The sequence below is a fragment of the Entelurus aequoreus genome, linkage group LG26 (genome assembly GCF_033978785.1).
Source record: "Entelurus aequoreus isolate RoL-2023_Sb linkage group LG26, RoL_Eaeq_v1.1, whole genome shotgun sequence".
Classification (NCBI taxonomy): domain Eukaryota; kingdom Metazoa; phylum Chordata; class Actinopteri; order Syngnathiformes; family Syngnathidae; genus Entelurus; species Entelurus aequoreus.
Window position 1 is genome coordinate 35,771,191 of NC_084756.1, and position 16,086 is coordinate 35,787,276.

Below are 16,086 nucleotides of genomic sequence, written 5' to 3' on the forward strand. Positions count from 1 at the left end.
CTAGCTGTATGTACATATTGCATCATCGTGCCTCGTTTGTAGCTATATTAGAGCTCATTTAATTTCCTTTACTTATGTCCTCTGTGTATTTAGTTTATATTTGCATGTCTTGTGACACATTATCTGGATGTAATATTGGCTGCATTTCTCATAGTTGAGTTCCACGTTGTTCCAGACCACAGCAAACGTTACTCGGCTTGCAAAGATTGTAAAAAAAAATCCATTAGAAGATGTTTCCTTTAACTTGGACACACACATCTATACCTTTGGCCATTCTAAGTCAGTCATTTCCAGGAGTTATCTCACCCTCTGAGAAGTTTTACTAATGTTTTACAATGTTGTAAAAATGTGTAGAATAAATATTACATTTCAACATTTCTGTCAATGAAGAGTTGTGTCAGTCTGTGACTAATGGTCATTTTGATAGTAGGCTAATATAGCTAATATAGACACTTACATCATGTGTTGCCTTCATTATAACACTTATATAAGACTTTTAAAGTCATTTTGATAGTAGGCTAATATAGACACTTACATCATGTGTTGCCTTCATTATAACACTTATATAAGACTTTTAAAGTCATTTTGATAGTAGGCTAATATAGACACTTACATCATGTGTTGCCTTCATTATAACACTTATATAAGGCTTTTTTAAAAGTCATTTTGATAGTAGGCTGATATAAACACTTACATTATGTGTTGCCTTCATTATAACACTTATATAAGGCTTTTAAAGTCATTTTGATAGTAGGCTAATATAGACACTTACATCATGTGTTGCCTTCATTAGAACACTTATATAAGACTTTTAAAGTCATTTTGATAGTAGGCTAATAAAGACACTTACATCATGTGTTGCCTTCATTATAACACTTATATAAGACTTTTAAAGTCATTTTGATAGTAGGCTAATATAGACACTTACATCATGTGTTGCCTTCATTGTAACACTTATATAAAACTTTTAAAGTCGTTTTGATAGTAGGCTAATATAGACACTTACATCATGTGTTGCCTTCATTATAACACTTATATAAGGCTTTTAAAGTCATTTTGATAGTAGGCTAATATAGACACTTACATCATGTGTTGTGTTCATTATAACACTTATATAAGACTTTTAAAGTCATTTTGATAGTAGGCTAATAAAGACACTTACATCATGTGTTGCCTTCATTATAACACTTATATAAGACTTTTAAAGTCATTTTAATAGTAGGCTAATATAACTAATATAGACACTTACATCATGTGTTGTCTTCATTATAACACTTATATAAGACTTTTAAAGTCATTTTGATAGTAGGCTAATATAGACACTTACATCATGTGTTGCCTTCATTATAACACTTATATAAGACTTTTAAAGTCATTTTGATAGTAGGCTAATAAAGACACTTACATCATGTGTTGCCTTCATTATAACACTTATATAAGACTTTTTTAAAAGTCATTTTGATAGTAGGCTAATATAGACACTTACATCATGTGTTGCCTTCATTATAACACTTATATAAGGCTTTTAAAGTCATTTTGATAGTAGACTAATATAACTAATAAAGACACTTACATCATGTGTTGCCTTCATTATAACACTTATATAAGACTTTTAAAGTCATTTTAATAGTAGGCTAATATAACTAATATAGACACTTACATCATGTGTTGTCTTCATTATAACACTTATATAAGACTTTTAAAGTCATTTTGATAGTAGGCTAATATAGACACTTACGTCATGTGTTGCCTTCATTATAACACTTATATAAGACTTTTAAAGTCATTTTGATAGTAGGCTAATAAAGACACTTACATCATGTGTTGCCTTCATTATAACACTTATATAAGACTTTTTTAAAAGTCATTTTGATAGTAGGCTAATATAGACACTTACATCATGTGTTGCCTTCATTATAACACTTATATAAGGCTTTTAAAGTCATTTTGATAGTAGACTAATATAACTAATAAAGACACTTACATCATGTGTTGCCTTCATTATAACACTTATATAAGACTTTTAAAGTCATTTTGATAGTAGGCTAATATAACTAATACAGACACTTACATCAGGTGTTGCCTTCATTATAACACTTATATAAGACTTTTAAAGTCATTTTGATAGTAGGCTACTATAGCTAATATAGACACTTACATCATGTGTTGCCTTCATTATAACACTTATATAAGACTTAATTTTTGCGGCTCCAGTTATTTTTTGTATTTTTAGTCCAATATGGCTCTTTCAACATTTTGGGTTGCTGACCCCTGGCTTAATTAATTCCGTGATTTAGCCGTTAGCGACGAAAAATCCACAGATAAGCCGCACCTTTGTATAAGCCGCAGGGTTCAAAGCTTAGGAAAATAGTATAGTTTGGAAAAGACGGTAAGTAGTATCCTGCCTCTCCCATTCAAATGTTTAGGGAGTATCTTTATCTGCTAGGCTTTCCACACAGCAGCCTTCGGACTGTTCCGGGTCTTGCGGGAAGTAGACGTCGGCCTTGCTGTCGTCGTCGCGCTCGATGTGCTTGAGGTGGAGGAGCAGGTGCAGGGCGTAGGCCAGCACCAGCAGCAGGATGAGCGAGGTGACCAGGCCCATCAAGATGGCCGGCGTCAGGAAGGTGGTGCAGTCGCTCGCCGCAGAGAACCTCCCCGAGGTCACGTTGAACGCCTGAATCTGAGGACCGACATTCTAATCTGTCCAGCGTTTTGCACCCGGGGTGGGGACGGCAAAGAGGAAGTCACCTGGAAGTCCGTGAAGGTGACGGTCCAGCGGCGGGCGCGCTCGCCGCCGGGCCGCAGCAGGCCGCTGTGGCGCTCCAGGCTGCTGACGTGCACGCAGTGGTAGGAGGAAGAGGACGGAGCGTAAACCTCGCTGGCGTTGAACGCGGCCTCTTCGGAGACGTTGTAGAGCAGGGAGAGGCTGTCCATGGAGTACCACCACCGGCCTGACGCCTCGTAGAAGGTGTTGGACAGCTGCAGCCTGGGTGAGGAAGACATGTTGAGACTGAAGACTACTGGATTTTACAGACTATACAAACATGCAGACACACCCAGCCCTCGTTACTCCTCCCTCTGTGTGCTCCTTACTCGTCTCTTCCCTGCCGTTGTTAATGTCAAGTGGATTTTATTAGGGTTCGCATGTACAGGGTACAAAGGAACCTATTGAAATGGTAAGGTTAATTATTATTCCGCAGCTTTGCGCACTACTTTGCCCCCCTTAACATGCTTCAAAACTCACCAAATTTTATACACACAGAAAAACTGGGACAACACACTTTAGTAAAAAAAACAAACCCCAAAAATCAAAATTGCGCTCTAGCGCCCCCTAGGAAAAAAACAAAAACAAACTGCCTGTAACTCCCACTAGGAAGGTCATAGAGACATGAACCGGAAGGTCCATGGTGGTGAAAAAGGTCGGCGGTGGTGAAAAAGGTCCATGGTGGTGAAAAAGGTCGGCGGTGGTGAAAAAGGTCCATGCTGGTGAAAAAGGTCGGCGGTGGTGAAAAAGGTCCATGGTGGTGAAAAAGGTCCATGGTGGTGAAAAAGGTCGGCGGTGGTGAAAAAGGTCCATGGTGGTGAAAAAGGTCGGCGGTGGTGAAAAAGGTCCATGCTGGTGAAAAAGGTCGGCGGTGGTGAAAAAGGTCCATGGTGGTGAAAAAGGTCCATGGTGGTGAAAAAGGTCCATGGTGGTGAAAAAGGTCGGCGGTGGTGAAAAAGGTCCATGGTGGTGAAAAAGGTCGGCGGTGGTGAAAAAGGTCCATGGTGGTGAAAAAGGTCCATGGTGGTGAAAAAGGTCGGCGGTGGTGAAAAAGGTCCATGGTGGTGAAAAAGGTCCATGCTGGTGAAAAAGGTCGGCGGTGGTGAAAAAGGTCCATGGTGGTGAAAAAGGTCCATGGTGGTGAAAAAGGTCCATGGGGGTGAAAAAGGTCGGCGGTGGTGAAAAAGGTCCATGGTGGTGAAAAAGGTCGGCGGTGGTGAAAAAGGTCCATGGTGGTGAAAAAGGTCGGCGGTGGTGAAAAAGGTCGGCGGTGGTGAAAAAGGTCCATGGTGGTGAAAAAGGTCGGCGGTGGTGAAAAAGGTCGGCGGTGGTGAAAAAGGTCGGCGGTGGTGAAAAAGGTCGGCGGTGGTGAAAAAGGTCGGCGGTGGTGAAAAAGGTCCATGGTGGTGAAAAAGGTCCATGGTGGTGAAAAAGGTCCATGGGGGTGAAAAAGGTCGGCGGTGGTGAAAAAGGTCCATGGTGGTGAAAAAGGTCGGCGGTGGTGAAAAAGGTCCATGGTGGTGAAAAAGGTCGGCGGTGGTGAAAAAGGTCGGCGGTGGTGAAAAAGGTCCATGGTGGTGAAAAAGGTCGGCGGTGGTGAAAAAGGTCGGCGGTGGTGAAAAAGGTCGGCGGTGGTGAAAAAGGTCCATGGTGGTGAAAAAGGTCGGCGGTGGTGAAAAAGGTCGGCGGTGGTGAAAAAGGTCGGCGGTGGTGAAAAAGGTCCATGGTGGTGAAAAAGGTCTCACTTAGACCTACAATTCATAATTTCACATCCTCGGGCAAAAACCAACAGGAAGTTGGCAATTTCCCCTTCAACACAAAAAATGACTAAAAACACACATTTTTGCCTCTTTGAGCTGTAATTTGACCCCCTTAAAATACTTCAAAACTCACCAAATTTTATACACACATAGAAAAACTGGGACAGCACACTTTAGTAAAAAAAAAAAAAAAACAAACCCCCAAAATCAAAATTGCGCTCCAGCGCCCCCTAGGAAAAAAACAAAAACAAACTGCCTGTAACTCCCACTAGGAAGGTTGTAGAGACATGAAACAAAAACCTGTATGTAGGTCTCACTTAGACCTACAATTCATAATTTCACATCCTCGGGCAAAAACCAACAGGAAGTTGGCAATTTCCCCTTCAACACAAAAAATGACTAAAAACACAAGTTTTTGCCTCTTTGAGCTGTAATTTGACCCCCTTAAAATACTTCAAAACTCACCAAAATTTTTACACACATCGGGACTGGTGGAACTGGGACTGGCTCTAGCGCAATTTTTGAATAAAACAGACAAAACTGCTTCTCAGAGGAAAACACAGACAAAACTGCTTGTAACTTCCGGTAGGAACGTTTTAGAGACATGAAACAAAAACCTCTACGTAGGTCTTACTTAGACCTACATTTCATAGATTGAAATCCTTCAGCAAAAATCAACAGGAAGTTTGATATCCCCACTTCAAAACAATTTTTTTTTTAAAAAGCGGTCACCAAACATCAAACATTATCTCCTCGGAGCGCGTTTGTTGTTTTGTCTTCAAACTACTACAGGAGAGAGATTGAACCCTTCTGATTAAAAGTTGGCGAAAGCGTTGTAATAAGTGCTACGGTTTTGATTTTACGAGCCTTCAAAGAAAAGAACCACTGTGCCGCAGCACCTAGGAAAAAAACACAGACACAACTTCCTCTAACTCCCAGTACGAATATCGTAGAGACACGAAACAAAAACCTCTATGTAGGTCTCACTCAGGACTACCACTGGGCAAAAGTATTGGGACACCTAGGACTAGCACCTGCCAAAATGCGGACCCGACCAACGCTGCTTGCAGCTTTAAAGGCCTACTGAAAGCCACTACTACCGACCACGCAGTCTGATAGTTTATATATCAATGATGAAATCTTAACATTATAACACATGCCAATACGGCCGGGTTAACTTATAAAGTCACATTTTAAATTTGCCGCTAAATTTCCGGTTCGAAACGCCTCTGAGGATGAAGTATGCGCGTGACGTAGACCGGCGAACACGGGTATGCCTTCCACATTGAAGCCAATACGAAAAAGCGCTGTTTTCATTTCATAATTCCACAGTATTCTGGACATCTGTGTTCGTGAATCTGTTTCAATCATGTTCATTGCATTATGGAGAAGGAAGCTGAGCAAGCAAAGAAGAAAGTTGTCGGTGCGAAATGGACGTATTTTTCGAACGTAGTCAGCCACAACAGTACACAGCCGGCGCTTCTTTGTTTACATTCCCGGAAGATGCAGTCAAGATGGAAGAACTCGGATAACAGAGACTCTAACCAGGAGGACTTTTGACTTCGATACACAGACGCCTGTAGAGAACTGGGACAACACAGACTCTTACCAGGATTACTTTGATTTGGATGACAAAGACGCAGACGTGCTACTGTGAGTATGCAGCTTTGGCTTCTAAACATTTGATCGCTTGACCGTATGTGCGCAACTTTTTTTTGCGTATGTACGTAACTTTTTTAAAATATATAAGCTTTATGAACCTTGGGTTAGGTGAACGGTCTTTTGGGCTGAGTGATTGTGTGTGTTGATCAGGTGTTTGAATTGTATTGGCGTGTTCTATGGAGCTAGGAGCTAGCAGAGGAGCTAGGAGCTAGCATAACAAACACGCAGGTGTTTTTATGCAGGATTAATTTGTGGCATATTAAATATAAGCCTGGTTGTGTTGTGGCTAATAGAGTATATATATGTCTTGTGTTTATTTACTGTTGTAGTCATTCCCAGCTGAATATCAGGTCACCCCCGGCTCTCACAGCATCTTCCCTATCTGAATAGCTTCAACTCCCCACTAGTCCTTCACTTGCACTTTACTCATCCACAAATCTTTCATCCTCGCTCAAATTAATGGGGAAATTGTCGCTTTCTCGGTCCGAATCTCTCTCACTTCATGCGGCCATCATTGTAAACAATAGGGAACTTTGCGTATATGTTCAACTGACTACGTCACGCTACTTCCGGTAGGTGCAAGCCTTTTTTTTATCAGATACCAAAAGTTGCAATCTTTATCGTCGTTGTTCTCTACTAAATCCTTTCAGCAAAAATATGGCAATATCACGAAATGATCAAGTATGACACATAGAATAGATCTGCTATCCCCGTTTAAATAAAAAAAATTCATTTCAGTAGGCCTTTAACTGTCAGTTTACTGTACTGTGCCAACTGTACTACTATATGAGTACCTATTTTCTATTGTTTCATTGAAAATAAAACAGCAAAGTCCATTTGGCTGTCATCTGTTTTAATTATGAGACACAATTGTGTCAAAGTCATGATTTTTTTTTGTCATGCTTGAAATAAGAAATGATGACTTTAAAAAAAGTAGTTTTCTACTTGTGAGTGTTGATGACACAGCTTTGCAACAGTTGATATTCTAGTTTCAAGCATGTTTTACTCAATATAGCTCATCAAATCTCAGCAACAAGCTGTAATATCTTACTGAGATCATTTAGGACCAAAACACTTAAAACAAGTAAAACACTCGAACATAAAAAGATTTATCTTTTCAGACAGAAAATAAGCAAATATCACCCTTATTTGAGATATTTCATCTTACTTAGATTTCACTTTTTGCAGTGTAGATATAATGTGTTTTGCTCATTTCTCCTCCCCCTTCTCCTTTCATTCTTAAAATCTATAAAGTTCTGGAAGAGTTCTTTGTCTCTCTCTCTCTCTCTCACCTATTGTTCCTCTCTTTCTTTCTTTCTGTAGCAGCGTTAAAGGCCTACTGAAATGATTTTTTAAAATTTAAACGGGGATAGCAGATCCATTCTATGTGTCATACTTGATCATTTCGCGATATTGCCATATTTTTGCTGAAAGGATTTAGTAGAGAACATCGACGATAAAGTTCGCAACTTTTGGTCGCTGATTAAAAAAAAGCCTTGCCTGTACCGGAAGTAGCGTGACGTGACGGTGACGTGACGGTGTTTACACCAGCAGTGAGAGCGATTCGGACCGAGAAAGCGACGATTACCCCATTAATTTGAGCCAGGATGAAAGATTCGTGGATGAGGAACGTGAGAGTGAAGGACTAGAGTGCAGTGCAAGACATATCTTTTTTCGCTCTGACCGTAACTTAGGTACAAGCTGGCTCATTTGATTCCACACTCTCTCCTTTTTCTATTGTGGATCACGGATTTGTATTTTAAACCACCTCGGATACTATATCCTCTTGAAAATGAGAGTCGAGAACGCGAAATGGACATTCACAGTGACTTTTATCTCCATGACAATACATCGGCGAAGCTCTTTAGCTACGGAGCTAACGTGATAGCATCGGGCTTAACTGCAGATAGAAACAAAAGAAATAAACCCCTGACTGGAAGGATAGACAGAAGATCAACAATACTATTAAACCATGGACATGTAACTACACGGTTAATAATTCTCAGCCTGGCGAAGCTTAACAATGCTGTTGCTAACGACGCCATTGAAGCTAACTTAGCAACAGGACCTCACAGAGCTATGCTAAAAACATTAGCTATCCACCTACGCCAGCCAGCCCTCATCAGCTCATCAACACCCGTGCTCACCTGCGTTCCAGCGATCGACGGAGCGACGAAGGACTTCACCCGATCATCGATGCGGTCGGCGGCTAGCGTCGGATAGCGCGTCTGCTATCCAAGTCAAAGTCCTCCTGGTTGTGTTGCTGCAGCCAGCCGCTAATACACCGATCCCACCTACAGCTTTCTTCTTTGCAGTCTTCATTGTTCATTAAACAAATTGCAAAAGCTTCACCAACACAGATGTCCAGAATACTGTGGAATTTTGCGATGAAAACAGAGCTTTTTGTATTGGCTTCAATGGGGTACCAATACTTCCGTTTAACTAGTGACATCACGCGCATACGTCATCATACATAGACGTTTTCAACCGGAAGTTTCGCGGGAAATTTATAAAATGTCACTTTATAAGTTAACCCGGCCGTATTGGCATGTGTTGCAATGTTAAGATTTCATCATTGATATATAAACTATCAGACTGCGTGGTCGCTAGTAGTGGCTTTCAGTAGGCCTTTAAGGGATCTTAGCTTTCTCTGGACCATTCATTATTGATTAGGAAAAAATCCCAAACTGAAGTCACTGCGACTGACGGATCAGTCTTTACCTGATGGAAAGGCCTTTCAAGTCGTCCACATCTCCAAACATCATGACCAGCCTGGTGAGGACAAACAAACTGATAAAGAGTCGGACCGGATCGGAGGAAATGCTAACGCTCCACGTAGGACGTACGTGGCTTTGTCCTGGCGGCACACAGACTGAGTCGTGTCCACGGCCTTGTGAGGAGAAAACGCTCGCTCGGTCAGGTCCACCTGCTTCTGTCTCTCGTAGCGCAGAGACAACTTCCTGGCCTGGAACAGGATGCACGGCTTCCCGTTAGACAACACCTGCAGGAGCCCAAGTTATTGATTAAATACATCGGTCTGAAAATACACTATATAGCCAAAAGTAGGAGGAGGAATTATGGTGTGGGGGGCACAGAGTCCTGACCTGAACCGGATAGAACGACTTTGGGATGAATTAGAACGGAGACTGAGAGCCAGGCCTTCTCCACCCACATCAGTGTCAGAATAATTGTATCAAAGTGTCAATAGGTGGTCATTGGGGTGTTGTGTTTTCCCGGGAATGCAAAGGAAAGTTGGCGCGGGCAAGGCGTGAATGTAAGTACGTATTTTATTTTAAACACTAACAGACTACAAAAAAGGAAGCAAACAAAAGGCGCGGAGAACAAACTTGACTAATGAAACAAAACTTGCACAAAAGCAGAAACTATGAACAATAAACAAAAACGTACTTGGCACTGAACAGCATGAAAACTACGGCATGGAACTAGAGATGTCCGATAATATCGGCAGGCCGATCGGCCGATAAATGCGTTAAAATGTAATATCGGAAATTATCGGTATGGTTTTTTTTTATTATCTGTATCGTTTTTTTTGTTTGTTTGTTTGTCTTTGTTTTTTTTAATTAAATCAACATAAAAAACACAAGATACACTTACAATTAGTGCATCAACCCAAAAAAACTTCCTCCCCCATTCACACTCATTCACACAAAAGGGTTGTTTCTTTCTGTTATTAATATTCTGCTTCCTACATTATATATCAATATATATCAATACAGTCTGCAAGGGATACAGTCCGTAAGCACACATGATTGTGCGTGCTGCTGCTCCACTAATAGTACTAACCTTTAACACTTAATGTTACTCATTTTCATTAATTACTAGTTTCTATGTAACTGTTTTTATATTGTTTTACTTTCTTTTTTATTCAAGAAAATATTTTTAATTTATTTATCTTATTTTATTTATTTTTTTTAAAAAGTACCTTATCTTCACCATACCTGGTTGTCCAAATTAGGCATAATAATGTGTTAATTTCACGACTGCATATATCGGTTGACATCGGTATCGGTTGATATCGGTATCGGTAATTAAAGAATTGGACAATATCGGAATATCGGATATCGGCAAAAAGCCATTATCGGACATCCCTACATGGAACTATGGCTCGGAATGAAAGGTAGCAGAGGTAGAAAGGAGATCAGAAGTAGCATGGTATGCTAGGATAATGTCACCAGGACGATCAGCTGAAACAGACAGGCTTAAATAGCAGTGACATGATCAGTGACAGGTGTGCGAGTGCAAAGCGTGAGACAGGTGCGCGACATGACAGGTGGAAACGAATGGGTTGCTATGGTGACAAAACAAACAAGAGTGCACAAAGAGTCCAAAAACAAAACCGAACATAACTAAAACCAAACATGATCACACAGACATGACACTAAGTTATCACAAAACGTTGTGTTTCAATGAGTTCCCGGCGAGCAGACAGAAGCTGTCTTTGATCTTACCAATCAAAAGGCTTCCCATCCACTGCGCAGGATGGGAAGCGACATGAAGGCGTCAGTTTCTTTGATGTATTGTAATCCACAGGAAGATTTTGTCTTGACCCGAGATCTACAAAGCAGAGACCCCCCTCCAGGCACCTTTTCTTTCAACTGTTTTGTAACCAAAGGCGACGGCTGTTTACGACCCCCCCCTTCCTTTAAAAACAGCTGTTGCCATGTAATCAGGGAAAGTTCAAATAAAAGAGGATGCGTACAATCTTTCGTCAGAGCGTGGTGGGAGACCGTACAAAGAGTAAAATAAAAGAGTCCTCAACTGAGCTAAATTGAATTCTGTCTGTTTAATTCCTTGCTTCTTTGTCTGTTTAACACAGGGGTGTCCAAACTTTTTCCACTGAGGGCCGCACACTGAAAAATCAAAGCAGGCGGGGGCCATTTTGATATTTTTTCATTTTCAAAACCAATACAATATACACTTTTTATTTTTTATTTTTGGGGCTCCCTCAAGTTAGGTCCTAGGGACCCAGAAGGGTTTCAGTCTTAAAAAAGGTTAAAAATAAGTCTTTTTTTTTTCTTTTTTTTCATAAAAGCCTTGAATCTCTAATTTTACTTCATTATTATTATTTTTTTACATTTTTACGAGCTTTTTGTCGAAACCCTGGTTTCTGGGGCTAAAATACAAAACATACAATATTTTTCCCCAAAAACATTTTCAAAGTGGAATATTTGAAGTAATTGGATCCCTAAATAGGTCAATAATTCATAGCAAAATTGATTAGAATTTATTATTCTTGTTTTGTTTTTTTGTTTTTTAGCAAAGACAGTTGTTATTATAAATAATTAAATTAAATTAATTAATTAATTTAATCTAGCTAGAGATCGTTCACTATGGCAGAAACATGCTGAGGCTTTCGTCCAGCAGTGGACTGACAATGGCTGATGATGATGAATTAATTAATTAATTAAATTCCACTAAAATTCTTGGGGATCCAAAAGTGCCCCACTCTAAAAAAGGTCAGGCTTTTTTTTTTTTTCATTCAACACTTAAATCTCTATATCAGCTTCAGATAATATATAGTGTAATTAGTTTAGTATATTTACTATAACAATCAATAGAATAATTACTATAATTAATAATAGTATATAATTAGTATGTTTTTTTAAAAATATAATTTTCATATTTTTGTTGTATTTATGTCCTTTTTGTCCTTTAAATCAGTCAATAATTCATAGCAACGTTAATTTTGATTCATTATTATTTTTTGAGAAATTATTTTAAAAAGTGGTGTTATTAGAGTCAACACATTGCAACTTTTTCCTCGTTGCATTTCACCTATTTGCTCTTTTATTCCACTTTTTAATGTTTAAAAAAAAAAAAAGTTTTAGTATTTTTACAACGATGTGCTGCGGGCCGCAAATGGCCCCCGGGGCCACACTTTGGACACCCCTGGTTTAATAGATGTCATCAGTGTGTGACCTCACCAATGCTCTTTAGGAAGAATGGTGGAAAATTGCTATAAACACACTCCGCAACCTTGTGGACAGCCTTCCCAGAAGTGTGCTGCAAAAGGTGTCATATTGAACACTATGGGTTAGGAATGGGATGGCACTTCAAGTTCATAAGTGAGTCAAGGCAGGTGGCCAAATACTTTTGGCAATAAAGTGAATGTCATTTAGAAACATTCCCTAAGTTGAATAGAAGTCTGTAAAGTGCAAACCTCCACCAAGGCTGAAGCGACGGTGTAACCGTGCAATACCTATTCCCTTTGACTCGTTCAATGGAAATATCACCACAGATTTCATGAGCGGTCCATTGATGGCAGCGTTGTGCAATAAACTAAATAGCGCCATCTGTTGGATCAGGCAGGCAAAAACAATCATTGATCATTGATTCATTTGTATCTGCAACCCCCCCCAAAAAAACAAACTTAAAAAGTGTCATATTTTGCCCTTGGCGGAGGTCATTATTAGGGATGTCCAATAATATCGGCCGATAAATGTGTTAAAATGTAATATCGGAAATTATTGGTATCGGTTTTTTTTATTATCTGTATCGGTTTTTTTTGTTTGTTTTTTTTTTGTTTTTTTTTTATTAAATCAACATAAAAAACACAAGATACACTTAGAATTAGTGCACCAACCCAAAAAACCTCCCTCCCCCCATTTCTTTCTGTTATCAATATTCCGGTTCCTACATTATATATCAATACAGTCTGCAAGGGATACAGTCCGTAAGCACACATGATTGTGCGTGCTGCTGCTCCACTAATAGTACTAACCTTTAACAGTTAATTTGACTCATTTTCATTAATTAGTAGTTTCTATGTAACTGTTTTTATATTGTTTTACTTTCTTTTTTATTCAAGAACATGTTTTTAATTTAGTTATTTATTTATTTTTTATTTTTTAAAAAGTACCTTATCTTCACCATACATGGTTGTCCAAATTAGGCATAATAATGTGTTAATTCCACGACTGCATATATTGGTTGATATCGGTATCGGTTGATATCGGTATCGGTAATTAAAGAGTTGGACAATATCGGAATATCGGATATCGGCAAAAAGCCATTATCGGACATCCCTAGTCATTATTCATTCTGGAGATACCGGAACCTTGAGGGGCGGGAAAGGAACGCCAGCTCCGGACGTCTGAAGTAACTTCCTCCGCGGTGCATCGGCAGACTAGACAGGCGACAAGGAGTCAAAAGTAGCTTTTTTTAAAAGGACTTATGGTTGAAATGAACATTTACTTAGATTGTTGTACAAGTGTACGTACTGTAAAATAGAATAGATATAAACCTACCTGCAGTTCTTTTGTAGCCACGTCTTCTGCATCTGTGGAAACAACTCATTCAAACTCAATTTGACTGATAATGAACACTTGAGAGTATGTTGTACTCACCACGGTCAGGAGGTGCCGCACCACTGGAAGAAAAAGTTGACTTCATGGTTAATAAATGCCGATCATTTTTCCTCAACATTCCCATAAAGTGACTCAAGACTACTTTTACACTGCAGGCCTATTCGGATTTTTTTCCCAAAATCAGTTTTTCCCAGCTGACTGTTTAGATTACGAGTGGAATGCGATCTTTATTAGACTTTGTATAAACACGCACAGAGGCCCAAATGTGGCCCCCACATCACTTGCATGCGCCGTTCAATAAAGTGAAGACAAAAGGAAATTGACCGGAGTCCGTAAACGAATAAAGAAGTTACTCCTGCTACTACTTTACACAATAAAAGCCGCCACACCTTAAAAATTAGGAGGGTTTCTTTTATAATAATAATAATAATTAGAGATGTCCGATAATATCGGTCTGCCGAAATTATTGGCCGATAAATGCGTTAAAATGTAATATCGGAAATTATCGGTATCGGTTTTTTTATTATCAGTATCGTTTAATTGTATTTTTTATTTTTTTATTTTTATTAAATCCACATAAAAAACACAAGATACACTTACAATTAGTGCACCAACCCACCCCATTTACACTCATTCACACAAAAGGGTTGTTTCTTTCTGTTATTAATATTCTGCTTCCTACATTATATATCAATATATATCAATACAGTCTGCAAGGGATACAGTCCGTAAGCACACATGATTGTGCGTGCTGCTGGTCCACTAATAGTACTAACCTTTAACAGTTAATTTTACTCATTTTCATTAATTACTAGTTTCTATGTAACTGTTTTTATATTGTTTTACTTTCTTTTTTATTCAAGAAAATGTTTTTAATTTATTTATCTTATTTTATTTGATTCATTTTTTTAAAAAGTACCTTATCTTCACCATACCTGGTTGTCCAAATTAGGCATAATAATGTGTTAATTCCACGACTGTATATATCGGTTGATATCGGTATCGGTAATTAAAGAGTTGGACAATATCGGCATATCGGATATCGGCAAAAAGCCATTATCGGACATCCCTAATAATAATAATAATAGATTTTATTTGTAAAAAGCACTTTACATTGAGTAAACAACCTCAAAGTGCTACAGTGCATAAAAAATTAAATAAAATAAAAAATAAAAAGATAATAAAAAATTTAAAAAAATTAAAACTAGAACAGCCAAATAGCTAAAACTAGTATGCATATATCTAAAAAAAAAAAAAAAAAGGCTTTTTTAAAAAGAAGGGTTTTTAAGCCTTTTTTAAAAGCATCCACAGTCTGTGGTACCCTCAGGTGGTCAGGGAGAGCGTTCCACAGACTTTTTATGTAAAAAAAAAAAGTAAAATGTGTGAATGGCTTATATGTATAATTGAATATATTTGGGAGGGTTCTGATCTTTTTATGGCTGGTAAGTAAAAACGTACTTCAAAACTTACGCAACGTACGTAACATGTAAGCAAATACGCCACATTTTACTCGTCCTTACACGATCGCTATTTCTTAGGAATCAAGGTACACTACCGTTCAAAAGTTTGGGGTCACCCAAACAATTTTGTGGAATAGCCTTCATTTCTAAGAACAAGAATAGACTGTCGAGTTTCAGATGAAAGTTCTCTTTTTCTGGCCATTTTGAGCGTTTAATTGACCCCACAAATGTGATGCTCCAGAAACTCAATCTGCTCAAAGGAAGGTCACTTTTGTAGCTTCTGTAACGAGCTAAACTGTTTTCAGATGTGTGAACATGATTGCACAAGGGTTTTCTAATCATCAATTAGCCTTCTGAGCCAATGAGCAAACACATTGTACCATTAGAACACTGGTAGTGATAGTTGCTGGAAATGGGCCTCTATACACCTATGTAGATATTGCACCAAAAGCAGACATTTGCAGCTAGAATAGTCATTTACCACATTAGCAATGTATAGAGTGTATTTCTTTAAGTGTTAAGACTAGTTTAAAGTTATCTTCATTGAAAGTACACTGCTTTTCCTTCAAAAATAAGGACATTTCAATGTGACCCAAACTTTTGAACGGTAGTATATATATATATATATATATATATATATATATATATATATATATATATATATTATATATATATATATATATATATATATATATATATATATATATATATATATATATATATATAATATATATATATATATATATATGTACTTAACAAACAAAGGTGAAATAACTGAAAACATGTTTTGTATTCTAGTTTCTTCAAAATAGCCACCCTTTGCTCTGATTACTGCTTTGCACACTCTTGGCATTCTCTCCATGAGCTTCGCAGATGTCATAGTTTTGATCCCTTCAGTGACAATCTACATTGTAGATTGTCACTATAGTCATGAAATATATAGTATATATAATATAATATATATCTATATATATATATATATAGTATATATATATCAACACTAAAACTAAATGGTCCCTAGTGTGTGAATGTGAGTGTGAATGTTGTCTGTCTATCAGTGTTGGCCCTGCGATGAGGGTGGCGACTTGTAGCTGAGATAGGCAGCACCCCCG

General features: G+C 38.4%; 1 protein-coding gene across 2 annotated transcripts in view; it reads right to left on the bottom strand.

Moving 5' to 3' along the window:
* Positions 1 to 916: 916 nt before the first annotated feature.
* atp6ap1la (ATPase H+ transporting accessory protein 1 like a) overlaps positions 917 to 16,086 on the bottom strand; it is a 98,231-nt gene continuing 83,061 nt past the window's right edge. For both annotated transcript variants that reach the window (XM_062037942.1, XM_062037943.1), the window contains 7 exons: positions 13,554 to 13,576; positions 13,455 to 13,486; positions 13,265 to 13,333; positions 9,033 to 9,187; positions 8,908 to 8,958; positions 2,749 to 2,986; positions 917 to 2,680 (listed from right to left, as the gene is read on the bottom strand). In XM_062037942.1, coding sequence (XP_061893926.1) covers positions 2,423 to 2,680; positions 2,749 to 2,986; positions 8,908 to 8,958; positions 9,033 to 9,187; positions 13,265 to 13,333; positions 13,455 to 13,486; positions 13,554 to 13,576 — 826 coding nt within the window. In that variant the 3' untranslated portion in view covers positions 917 to 2,422. The remainder of the gene's footprint in view (positions 2,681 to 2,748; positions 2,987 to 8,907; positions 8,959 to 9,032; positions 9,188 to 13,264; positions 13,334 to 13,454; positions 13,487 to 13,553; positions 13,577 to 16,086) is intronic.